At 37.7% G+C, this 13673-nt stretch overlaps 1 protein-coding gene across 2 annotated transcripts in view; it reads left to right on the plus strand.

The window, feature by feature from the left end:
* Positions 1-13673, plus strand: part of LOC306846365 (dihydropyrimidine dehydrogenase [NADP(+)]-like) — a 127907-nt gene that overhangs the window by 49788 nt on the left and 64446 nt on the right. For both annotated transcript variants that reach the window (XM_079379690.1, XM_079379691.1), the window contains 2 exons: positions 3196-3380; positions 6306-6521. In XM_079379690.1, the coding sequence (XP_079235816.1) occupies positions 3196-3380; positions 6306-6521 (401 nt within the window). The remainder of the gene's footprint in view (positions 1-3195; positions 3381-6305; positions 6522-13673) is intronic.

Consider the following 13673-nt stretch of genomic DNA (forward strand, 5'->3'; position numbering starts at 1 on the left):
TTTCGTCATTTTAATGCTTCAAACTTTTATTTTAGTTGCAAAGGCAACATTTCTAGTTTTCATTAGAGTTACATTTATTTAAACTCCCTCTCATGAAGTTCTGATTTTATTTTGTTTTGTGAAAGACAAAAAGTGCAATTTTAAAGACTCAAGACCAGTGTTTTTTATGGTTAACCAAACCTAAAACTATTAAAAAATATTTTTTAAGTGAATTGAAATAAATATTGAAATAAATATAATAAAATAAAATAAAAATATTTGATGAAGAATGTAACTTTAACTAAACTGAACTCTAAAACTTTGAAAATGTCTCAGTATTTGGTTTGTATGATTTGCTTTAATGATCAAAGAGTTACAGTATTAAATATGTAATGTTTATTTGTTTTGTATTTTTAGATCCCAAAACAGTTTATTTCCAGGCTTAAATTAGATTTTAAATCCCAGATGTGGCCTCAGACTTTTGTACCTTGCTGCATTTCTTTGTGTCTTTTTGTCGGCACACATTCGCCCAGCTATTTTTCACCTCCTCATGATGTTTTTTTCTTTACTTAGCATTTTGTTGTCCCAGTGTTGTTGCTCTCTAGTGGACCTGTCATTCATCCTAAACACTGTAATGTCTCTGAGCAGAGAGTCGTTTCATCACAGGCTTGAAGCTCAGAGATAGCAAGCTTATAAATGCCACTCACTCCCCACACCTTGCCCAAGATATGAATTACTTATCCACTCCAATGGCCGGCAGAGCCGAAAGAGAGGGTTGTGTTGCAGCGTTAGAGAAGAGAAATGCTTAGATAGTGAGACATTCTCCCCCTGCAATCTTGGGTGGGCTTGCTGGTCCGTGATTATATCACCACTGGCCAGCGGGATGTGCAGCTGACTGGCTACTTTTACCACTGTGGGGACCCTTTGCTGAACCCCATGAAGCATGAAGTTGTCTGTATTCAGGCCCCTAGGCCTCAAAGAAATGCAGTTTTGAGACAGTTAAATAAGTAGTCCACCAAAAAAAAAAAAAAATTTCATCATTTTGTCCCTCTCAAGTCATTCTGATCCTGTTATTTTCTTTTGTGAAAGACAAAAAGTGCAATTTTAAAGAATCAAGAGCAGTGTTTTTATCTTTAACCAAAACTAATACTATTAAAAAATATTTTTAAGTGAATTGAAATTATATATATATATATATATATATATATATATATATTTATTAAAATAAAAATATTTGATGAAGAATGTATGTTTAAATGTAACTGATGAAAATTACAAATGTTGCCTCTGCAACTAATATAAAAGGTTGAAGTATTAAAATTATGAAAAATAATGATTTAGATTTGATATGAAGTGAGTAAATAACAAAACTGTCATTTTCTGAAGCAGTGTGATGTTTTCACATCGCTCTTTCAGCATCATAACAATAAATGAATCCATATATTTACATTTTCAGTGATGCATTCTGCATTCTCACTTTCATCCATCCAAAGTGGCTTTGTCTCCTGTAAGCTGTTGCATTTCTTCATGCCAGTATCTTCCTGCTTGTATTTCACACAGCGGTGTGCATTCCATCTTCTAATGGAGCTTGGCAATGAGCAGCTGTATGAGAAGTGACTCGGGAGACTACTGCTGGATTCTGAGAGGAGGCCATTTCATTTAAGGGGAAGATCTCAGGAGTCCCTTAGATTTGTCACACTCCACAGCTCGCGTGTGTGTGCATGAGACAGACAGAGAGGGTGGGAGCAGGGAAACAAACAGGAGGGTGTGAGGATGTGTTTTTTTTTCTTTTGCTGAAAGTGATGAGACCGGCAGTCTTCATGATCACTGGAGCGTCAGGCGAGGAAAGCTGACGGAGGGACCAGGGGATTGGTCTCGAAAAAAAGGAAAGGGAAAATATACTCAACAAAAACAGCCACAGCAAAAGCATCAACAGGGCCGTCAGGGTTACAAATTCCTCTGCTTGTCTCAGGCAAGAATCCGGAGGGACTGTCATTTCTTCCTCCATCAAAGACATGTCTTCATTTTTCAGCCTAAACAATATCCAGCAGTCACTAAGTGAACAGTTATGTGTCCTCAGTGGCACCAAAAAGTATTTGGACTTAAAGATGCTATAAAATCAAAATCTAAGTTTTGTGACTTTGACTAGGTCTATTAGGCTGTTTACACTGGCTCACGTGATTTTTTTTTTACTCACATGTGACTCTGATCGGATATTGCACACATGTAAACACAAAAATCAGTTTTTTGCATCCGTTTTGAGATTCTTCGAAATGTGGTTTTAAATCAGATACACACAGATACCACATCTACATCTAAATGCGTGAATCCCATTCTTATTGGAATTCCAAGCCATCAAGATGTAGCTAAAATAACCCATGAAAATACATTTATTTTACCCGTTCAGTCAATGATCATGGTAGGCTATAAGCAGCATAATCACATCTGATGTGAATTAAAGTCAGAGAGCCATCTGACTTTCACGGTGTACACACGAGGGAGGAACAAGGAACACGCATACGAGGATGTAAACTCAAATAATACTTTACTTAAAGACATCAAGGTCAGGGCAGGACAAGGCAAGGCCGACACAGACATCAAACACCGGGAAGTAACGAGTAGACCAGACCAAATGGCACTACACAGACAGGACTATAAATACACAAGTAAATTAACGAACACGGCTGGACATGAATAAACTACTAATTACATGAAACGAGAACAGGAAACAAACCAAATATGGGCACAAGAGGCAGGAACATATGACAGACACACAACAGTTCCCTTACACTGACATAAATTATATTAATTATTTTTATATATGGCTGTTCAAAACACAAAGGTCAACCGTGCCATTAAAAGTGATCAAGGTGGAATTATTCTAGTATGGATTTATAAACTCAGTATAACAGTAAAGTCAGATATCGAATTTGAGTCGTGTCTTAAGTGTAATGTAAACTGGTGATACAAAAATTGAATATGGGCAAAAAAATCAGATCTGTGCATTAAGCCTTGCAGTGTAAATGAAGTCCAACTAAAGATATACTGAAGTATATTTGATTGCACTAAAGTGGAGCTATTGCAAGTATACTTTAGGTACACTTTAAATATCTTGCTTTTTTTAATGCCTAGGGTGTCCTGACATAGTTGTACAAAAAGTTGTTTTAGTCTAGCTTTGATACACTCTAATCTCTTTAATATTATGTGCTGGAACAGTGAAGAAGGCCCTGGAACCAGTAAAGCTGAACGGATGGGGGACACCTGAGGTGAACAGCGAAACCATGCAGACCAGTGAACCCTGGGTGTTTGCCGGCGGAGACATCGCCGGCTTGGCCAACACCACCGTGGAGTCTGTCAACGATGGCAAACAAGCTTCCTGGCACATCCACAAGTACATCCAGGTGGGCTCTCCACTCAATAAGCCAATCCATCTCATTCTGCATTTGGACGTCTTACACAACATACTTAGTGTTTGGCCACAGTTGTGTAGCTCTGAGAGCCTGCTTCACATTATGTGTCAGTGCCAGCAATTTTCAGCATTAGTGTAGCACTCAAAGTTTTACGTTCACAGTTTTTATAGCGAGGGCATTATTCCACTGGGACTCTTTTTTTTCAGGGTGACAACTTGATTGCTTTTTGGCTTCGACACTCAAACAGTAGAAGTTTCATCCTTGGTTTTCCTTGCAGAAGACTATTTTCTGTGATTTTGCACACAGACCTAAGCGGCAGCATAAAGAGAAGGTTCATGCAGAGGTTAATCGCTAATGTAACTGTGGCCAGAGGAAGCCACGCTGAAGTGTTTGTTCGGCAAATCCACCCCCCCCAAAACCAGTCTGTAATTTTGGAATACAGAGAAAGAGCTGTACAAATATTTGCTAATGGGTTCAGCGGTTCAAGATCACGTAAATGATCGGAAGATAAGATTTTGTTGTGAGTGTTCTGTTTAAATTTTGGTCATTGGGCTTTGTGTTTTGATTTTTAGCAGGATGAGCAGCGTGCTTGTTTTTCTTCCTTTTTAGCTTGCAAGAAATATTTCTGTGCTAGTAGGGGAGACCGGAGGCAGTTGTAACACAATAAATTTCCTCAGCCACAAACAAAGTGATGACACATGCTCAGAAAAGTCTCCCTCTCTGCCTAAGAAAAATAAGTGCCATCATTTCAACTTCTGAGAAATTGTCAACACAAAATGTTTTTGTGGTGTGAAAGTGTTTTCTTTTTTTTGGATGAAAAAAATATTATTTTGCTAAGTTTATTTTATGCCTAGTATGTACAAATTAAAATGAATTGCAAATTTTAACACTTTAACTCAGTGTAGCTTCAGAGTAGGATTTTCTCTCAGGGTCATGTGTAACAGATTATGAAACAGAAATGATTTGACTTTAATAATAAATAAATCCTATTTATTTATAATTGTATGTGCATGTATACATGTATGTTCATTAAAGAGCTTTATTAAGCTCTTTATGAAGCTGTACTTTCATGATGCAAATCTCTCATATTCCAAATTTGCTGTATTTGATTGGGATCTATCTATTAGAAAATATCCCCTACACAATTACACCACCAGCTTGAACTATTGATACAAGGCAGGATGGATCCATCCATGGCTTCATGTTGTTTATGTCAGATTCTGACTACATCATCTGAATGTTGCAACAGAAATGAAGAGTCATCAGACCAGGCTACCATTTTCCAATCATCTATTGTTCAGTTTGGTGAGCCTGTGTGATTGTAGGCTTGGTTTCGCTGTTGTTAGCTGACAGCAGTGCTCCTTTGCATACCTCATTTGTAACAAGAGGTTATTTGTGTTGCTGTTGTCTTTCTATCAGTTCAAACCTTCAGTCTTATCAGTTCAGTCTTCCCATTCTCCTCTGACTTCTGGCATCAACAAGGCATTTTGCCCACAGAACTGCCACTCACTGTATATTTTCTCTTTTCTGGCCTATTCTCTAAACCCTAGAGATGGTTGTGCATGAAAATCCCAGTAGATCATCAGTTTCTGAAATACTCAAACTAGCCTCTCTGGCACCAACAACCATGCCATGTTCAAAGTCACTTAACTTCTTTCTTAACCCATTCTGATGCTGAGTTTGAACTTCAGCAGATCGTCTTGACCATGTCTACATGCCTAAATGCAATTGGGCATGAGTTGATGCCATGTGATTGGCTGATTAGATATTTGCTTTAATGAGCAGTTGAACAGGTGAACAGTTGAACAGGTGTTATGCTTATATATATATAAGCATAACAATAAGCATTCTTTAATGAATATTATTGAGCTAAAGTACTAAAATTCTGTAGTTTTTACAAAATAATTCTGGCAGCTGTGGTTGCTAGAATAATTTTGTAAAAAATACATAAAAACGGTAAACACATTTACAGAACAAAATTTGTAAAATACAGTAAAATTTATAATGTAATTTACAAACAGGGAAATTTGAATGTAAACCACTAAATTCAACAACACACACTGCTATTAAAATCAGTTTTGTACCTTTAACATACTGACAACCACCATAATAATGCAGGTGGTAAAAGAGAAAGCCACATGAAGAATCAAAGCTCAAAGCTTTGCCACAAGCAGAAGTATATACTAATATATAGAAGGTGCACAGAGTCATTCGTGTAAACACAAAACACCATCATGGCAACACACTTGATACTTAAATAATGCAATAAACTTTCATTAAACAACAGTAGATGTAACATAAAGCCCAAATGTACATAACTGATAACAAAAACTATTAAAAAACATGATTATTTAAACAAAATACTTTCAAATGTGGAGTGTCACGCAGGGAATTCTGGGAATGTCAGTTTACAGTTTTTGACTGTAAATTATACATTGATTTGTTATTTTTTACTCCTAAAAATTTTACAATTTACAGCATTTTACTGTAAAATTACATGAAATGTCTGGTTAGATCTTTTACAGTTTTTCCCTGTATATAGTACGGGAACATACTGTTAACCTATTAACAGTTTTTTTCAGTAGCATTTTTACAAAATGTTACAGTTAAAATTACACTTATTTTTTACAGTGTAACTGTCTGAAGGCTGTTTTTCATTCATTGCAGTATATATATACAGTAGTATGTAATATAAATATTTACAATCAAATATAATTGTAATATAGGTTCAACCTAGACCATTCCTTTAAACATTTATCTGCTAAAAAAAACAACAACATATAAATGGGAAAATAATTCAGCATTATTATTTCCTTTGAGATGTATTTTTTTGTTTGTGTGTATTTATTTTTTTTATTTTTGATGGCAGTGCAGGCACAAGAAGTAATTGTTTATACGTGTGTGTTTTCTCTGCAGTCCCTTCATGGTAACACAGTAAGCACCTCTCCCAAACTGCCTTTGTTCCACTGCTCCATCGATACAGTGGATATCAGCGTGGAGATATGCGGGATTAAGTTTCCTAACCCGTTTGGGCTGGCCAGCGCTCCACCCACAACCAGCGCAGCCATGATCCGCAGAGCCTTCGAGCAGAGCTGGGGCTTTGCCCTCACCAAGACCTTTGGCCTAGACAAGGTATATTTACAGAACACAGAAACAAAAATCAACATGCAGTACGCCATAGCCTCTACATGCACTTGTGCTTGGATTTGGGTGGTGTGTTTGTGTGGGAAGCGCACACTGCATTGCAAAGTATCAGCAGAGCATTTTCGTACAACATCACAGAAACTGGAACCTTGGCAAAAATCCCCAAAAGGTCATAAGCATATGAAAGCACCAGCACTGGGCACTGCTAACAATAATGCAAGCCTTTCCAGCTTGTGCTCGCAGACACACACTCATACACATGTATGCACACACTAACACCAGTCATAATGATCCACATTCTGGTGGCTTTCTTAAAAAAAAAAAATCAAAACCAACAACCCTCCCATTAGGCAGGCATGCATCTGCCTTGTTAGCAATGTAACATTTGTTCTTGACAGAAGGTAAAAAAAAAAATGTAAAAAATGAAACAGGCATGAGTTGTTTATTGAACTCCAGCAGAAAATCTTTTTTGTTTTAATTTACTTTCTAATTCAAGTGATGGGAAAATTAATCGGTAACATCTGTTTGTTCTGGGCTTACTGGCAGTCCTTGATTAGTGGAGCTAGAAATGGAAATAGAATTAAAAAAAGAAAAAAGAAAGGAGAAGAGAGGCAGAGCACAGGGTTTGAGTCGTATCAGATGTCGCCATGACGACGGCAAGAGGCGTCTGCACAGCTCTTCGATCAGAGCGTCAATTTCACAAAGAATTTAAGAAAGCAAATGACAGCGTTTAAGGGACTTCAAAGAAAAAAAGTAGTGGAAGAATAAAAGAGCAAACATTTTCAAAGATTGCAGTTTCATAGGAGGAGCCTAAATAGTTTCAAGTCTGAAGAAAGGAGAAAAAACAGAATGATTTTTGTAAAAGTTATTAGTCTGGGTTGAATGCAGTAAAGATATTACTGAATTAATATCTCATTCTGTTGTGTCCACCGTTTGCATTCTGTGTCTTTGCTGTTTACTTTTTCCTCAAGACTAAACAATCAAATAGAAATAAAAGCATAGACAGAGTACTAAATAATTTGATTTTGTTCAAAATTCACTCACTATTGGCTGGTATATCAAATGTACCAACCACCTAAACCCCCATTTTTGCTCCTCCACTCTAAAACTGAATTTATTTCTAGTCAGTTTTAAATTGGTCATGAACTGAGAAATCATAATTCCCTTGATCTTTTGTCATATAATAGGTCATTGTGCTATAAAAAAAAACTTTCTATAAATTTCAAAGTGCAAAACTTTCTTGTTAGTCTAAAAACTAATTTATATTGAAGTCAATCTGCCAAAACGACAGGATGTGGAATGTGCCACTTTATGAGTAATAGTGTGGCTAAACACCACCTCCGCAGAAGAAGATCAACGCCTGCTTCTACATCGCTGCCTATTTAGTCCTGCCTACCAATTTGTGCATGTAGTGTAAATGACAAGAGAGGCAAATGCGAGTCTATGCAGAAACCAAATTATCAACTTTATTTGATTAACTTTATTTTTAATGAATGCCAGGCCACTTTGTTCACTTAATTGTACAGCAGATTCATTTACAACAAAATGCACAATTCGACGCAGGATTTTCAGAACGATTGAAATTAAAAGATGATGCTGTGCCGACTATATTGGATCCGATGTTGCACCACACAAGTGTAAGTAACTGTATGGTCCCTATTGACCACTATTGGTCACTATTGCTTTGTCTGTTATTATAAATCATTTGATATTTACTGAGTATTTATTAGGGGTGTCCCCGACTAAGGATTTTCATAGTCGAATTGGAAATTTTGAATCTTGCCGATAGTCGACTGATAGTCGAATCATATGTTTGGGGGCGGGGGCAAAATACATTACATTCCACAGTCATAAATACTGACGGTAACACACAGGGGAAAGGTGTAACAGACAAATCGCAGATAATGCTTTATCTTTTGATTAAAAGATAGTTAACATTAAACGTAAGCGAAACCCTAGGAATTCACAACATTTTTTACAATAGTGCTCTCATTATAACGTTAGCCTATGTAAATGACAGTAGTTATTAATCTTCTGCATTTCTGTTTTGAGCTGCGCGCGCTGAAGATGACCAGTAGAGTGAAGCATTTGATAGCAGGTTTATAATCAATGGGATTTAACGTATCATTTATCTCATATAGAATATGCTTCGTTATTTATACAACATAACGTTAATTTTACGACTTATAGGCTATCTGCACAAAATCCCCCGAATGTGAACTTGTTTGCTTGGCTCTGAATTAACTCATTTTGTGGACGCGTTCTTCTCACAACAACGTGCAGAAACAGGCAACTAAACTCTAAAAATTTTCAGCGTTTTATTATAATAGTGTTCTCATAATGTTATGTATATGACAGCCCCAGTCATAGTTATTAACATTATGCATTGTTGTTTGTAGTGCTCGCGCGGCACACCGTAGAGATAATCACCTTTTAGCAGGCTACAATGAACCGCTTACTGCAGCTTATACTTATACTCTAATACGAGATAAATAATATATATAAACCGGCTGAAATGTTTCTGATGTGTCTGAAATCACTTGTACCCTACCTGATCGAAAAAATCCAGACTTGGATTTGAGTCTTGTTAAAGATTTAAATTCCTGCCGCCAAGATGCTCCTCTGTCGGTCACAGATTATGGAAAGTGAAACTTAAATTTATAGGGGTGTTTGCCTGGTTGGATTTATTCAAAATATTTATTTAAAGCTTCCTTCTTTTCAGATTCTTATTTACTGCATTATCACAATAGGCTGTATAATAACTATTACTTCTAAATTAGGATGTCTTTTGATGTTAAAAATCTTGATAACATTTTAAGTGGACTTCAGAGAAAATAAAAAAACAAAGGCAGTTCATGACCAATGTCAACAACAAACCCCAGCTAATAATTCTTTGAATCTTACTCTGCAGCAGCGAGATGAAGCCATAGTCTAGAAAGACTGCACTGAAACACTCTGTCCCTTTCATTCTCTCTCGCAGACAGGATAAAGAAAACCCCTCAGTGTCAACATGTTCTCTGTGTCTCTGCACAGTGCTGTCATTAGAACATAGGGGACTTCTTTTTAATATCCTGTTCTCTTGAGCTGAGCTAAGATGCGTCGTCCGTCGAGGCCGCCCTGCATCAATAGCGTTTGGAAAGCCCTGCGATTGTCACGCTGGATATGAAAATAGCCGTCTGTGTATATGTGCGCCGAATAGCTAATTTACCTAGTGCTAACAGGGGCACCCAGCAAGGCGGCACTTTCATTAATTATAATTAATGAGATGCATTGCATATGTAAATGTTTTATTTTTCCCTTCTGTCTCAAGATGCGAGTCCCTCGGGAACTGGCACCACAATGGCTTGGAACGGGCCCCGGGAACGGTTTTGCATGACAGTTAGTGGCACTTCTCTGTTATTCCTCGTCTCTGATGATCTAAGAGTCCATTGGTCCTCAGATCCACACGAGAAGGTCATGTGGTCAGATCTTAGCCATCAAACGGCGACTTGTAGAGCTGATGGGTGCTGAGATTTCAGATGGATCAGAACCTCCAGGCCCAATTAGCCTTTTAAGTTGTCTCTGTGTGAGAGAATTCGCACAGTGTCACGCTTTTCCTCCGTGGTGCCATCGCAGGCAGGCAGCCAGGAAGTGGCATGTCAGAGCGCCGGAGGGCTAAGGGGCCATCACTCAGTCAGCGCTGCGCTAATTGTACATGAGAATGAATGATGGCTGCTATTGTTCTTTTATGCGAGGTTGATTGCCTATTACTCGTGTTCTTGAGCTCACATGAGCGGTATCCTGAGCCGACGGATCAGCTGGTTGGAGATGATGTTAATGCCGGCTGATTTTTGATGGAGTTCATTATGCCCCTGCAGAGTCATGATGAATTTTAAAGTTAGCTAGAAAGGAGGTGAGCCAGATTTTCGGCTGCGGAAAAATACATCTCCCTCTCACTGACACATTCATCATAACATTGTCTGGGCCGCTCCTGACAAAGCTCCGCAGCTATACCCACTTTCCCCTCTACTGATTTAGCCGGTTGGTTATGGATCGGAGTGCAGTGCAGAGACAGAACTTGCTCGCTTCCTGCATGAGAAATAAGCCCATCCCCTGCTGTTTAAAACACATTCAATCATTGTCATAGCTCAGACAGGAGCTTATCACACCTAAGCTTTAAAACACACCACTTCAGGCTACGAGACTTAATATCTGCAGTATAAAACTGCAATGGAAGAGCAGATGAGATCCACATCTCCTAATTAGCCTGTAATTGCACAGTGCTTTGTCTAATTAAGTTACGTTTATAATGGTGGGTGTGAGCACATTGTGTTCTTTCTAGTCCACTCTCAAAGCTATTTGACTCATTGATCTAATCTACTTGGCAGATATTGACATGTAAGGTTTCATAAAACATGTAATTCAGTGGCTACAGTATATTCATACAAGCAGTATTTGAGACTGACAACCGCATTTATCAACATGCTTGACTCAAAAAAAATTTAATGTGTTCATTCATTGATGGACAACTCTCAAAAGCTGCATTCACACAGTCAGTGTTTGGGATTGACAACCATATTTACTAATAGGCTTTATTCTCAAAATCTCACAGTTTTTGGATTGACAATTTTATTTATTAACAGGTTTCACTCTAAAATGCTGTGTTCACAGTCAGTATTTGGGATTGAAAACCGTAATTACTAACAGGTTTCACTCTCAAATGCTGCGTTCAGTCAGTATTTGGGATTGAAAACCACATTTACTAACAGGTCTCACTCTAAAATGCTGTGTTCACAGAGTGTTTAGAACCGAAAATATTATTTAATAAGAGGTTTTCAAACCTAAACACTGACTGTGTGAATGCAGCTATTGAGAGTGAAACCTCTTATTAAATAATATTTTCAGTTCTAAACACTGTGTGAACACAGCATTTTAGAGTGAGACCTGTTAGTAAATGTGGTTTTCAATCCCAAATACTGTTAATATTTATTAACAGGTTTTACTCTTAAAAGCTGTGTTCACACTCAGTATTTGGGACTGAGAACTCTATTTACTAAACCATAAAAAACTATGAATATTGTCTGTATGAATGAATAACCAAAGTAAGCTCACACTTCTATTTGCATAATAGTTGTGAATAACAACTGTAACCACAGTGAGTAAATATTAAAGATGGCGACTGATGAAATCATAAAGACTAATCACAATTCACACTTTGTTTAATAGTTTATGGTTTCCATAATTTCTACTGAATCATGGAACACTAAACCCAGCAAAGCATATCAGTCTGACCAGACCAGGAGACCACTGAGGACCTGCATTTTAAGACTAGTTTAAACTTTTTTTCAGCAGGGCACACAATACAATATGTTCTCACTCCCAACTTGTCACATATTGAAGCTTGGTCAGGACCACTTGGCATCCCTTTTTGATGCTCAAGGTACCCTTTTAGCATAATTTTTCGACTTACAGGCTTTAAATAAGAAATTATTGGCGTCAATATGCCGACTTGAAAGGTACTGGCAATTTTATCATCATGATTAAATTATTTATTGTGTAATAATATTGCCATTATTGCATATATGTTGGGGTGTGATTTTTCAATGTAAACATTCACAACAGTTTTATTTATATTACATTATTTACACATTTATGAGCATGTAACCTGCCCCTAAACCTACCATTTGTCAATAAAACAAGATATAACAGGCAGATACAACTGTCGTCATAATTTATTTAAAAAGTATTATCCAGAAAATGCCGCCAGAAAAAGCCTTACATCAGCCTTGGTTGTGAAATGCTAGCGGGCTCTTGTGTGTCTTGTGACCGACTGTGTCATGCCATGGGACAGGAGTGCTTTTGAATGAGATCTGAGTAATGCACGGGATCATTTTCAGCAATTAAAACCTTATGTTTTACATTCTTCTTCACATAAAGACATTGTATGGCTTCAGAAGACTTGGAATGCAACATGACTTGTTCGTAATGCTTTTATACTGCTTGTTTATGGTCACTTTTTGCAACCTGTGACTGCACTTATCTTTGCCTGTTACGTGTTTTATATTGTTCTGAAGTGGGTAGGTTTAGGGTAGGGGTGAGGTTAGGCGCTCCAATGAAATTATAAAATTATTTCAAATTTTTACAAATGCATGCAAACCATTAAATTAATACAAACAACTGAAAACAACGGAGAACCCTGCAAGTCGAAAAATCATGCTAAAGGGGTAACGTTACCTTGAGCATCAAAAAGTGACGCCAAGTGGTCCTGACCAAGCTTCAATATGATGAGTTGGGAGTGAGAAATTGTTGACACAATATGTCTGTTTTCTGTTATTTTCATAACCTGAGAGTATTTGACAGCCCTAACATTAGTGACTGACTGCAAAGAACAACCCACAACTCCTGCCATACCTATATGTCAATAACATCACCAGCACCTAGTTGTCCACTGCGGTTCCATTTATACAACAAATATATAACTTAATCTCAAAGTTCAGGCAATATTTTAAAGACTGTCAGTTATCAATCTCTTTCATAGCCAAAGTTGTGTGAGCATAATCATATATAGCACTCCAAACAGGACTGACAACCATGGTCTGTTGCTGTGTGAACATAGCCATTATGACATACACTTGTCTGACATATGGCCATTATTGAGGTCAGGTACTGACACTGCATGATGGGGTGATGGTGCCTGGAACACTGTTCCAATTTATCTCAAAGGTGTTTAGTAAGGTTCAGCTGTGGACTTAGAGCAGGTTTCAGCTGCGTGCTTTGAGCAGGTTTGTCAAGATTTTTTCTTTTCCACACCAGTCAATAAAACATTTCTTTATGGCACTGCTGCAACTAAATTGAAAGCATACATTTCTCTAGAATTGTATACTGCAGGATTAAGACTAGTTTTCCCAGGAACATACAAACCTGTTTTGATTTAATTAGTAGTATAGTTAGAGCTACAGTATGTCTGTATTGCCAGTCCATAGAAAACATTCTTGACACGCTGTAACCCCAACAGGAGCACCAAGTATTGTTGCACAGTTAGGTAGGACATGTGTGCTCTCTTCCACTTCCTGTCTGCTAAGGCCCTTAAAAAAACGGGCATCCTACTCAGTCCCTCACGCCCATGTGGGCCAGCCGGAGCAGGCAAGAAATCAATGGTGG

This window comes from Barbus barbus, assembly GCF_936440315.1.
Source record: "Barbus barbus genome assembly, chromosome: 26".
In the NCBI taxonomy this organism is placed as follows: domain Eukaryota; kingdom Metazoa; phylum Chordata; class Actinopteri; order Cypriniformes; family Cyprinidae; genus Barbus; species Barbus barbus.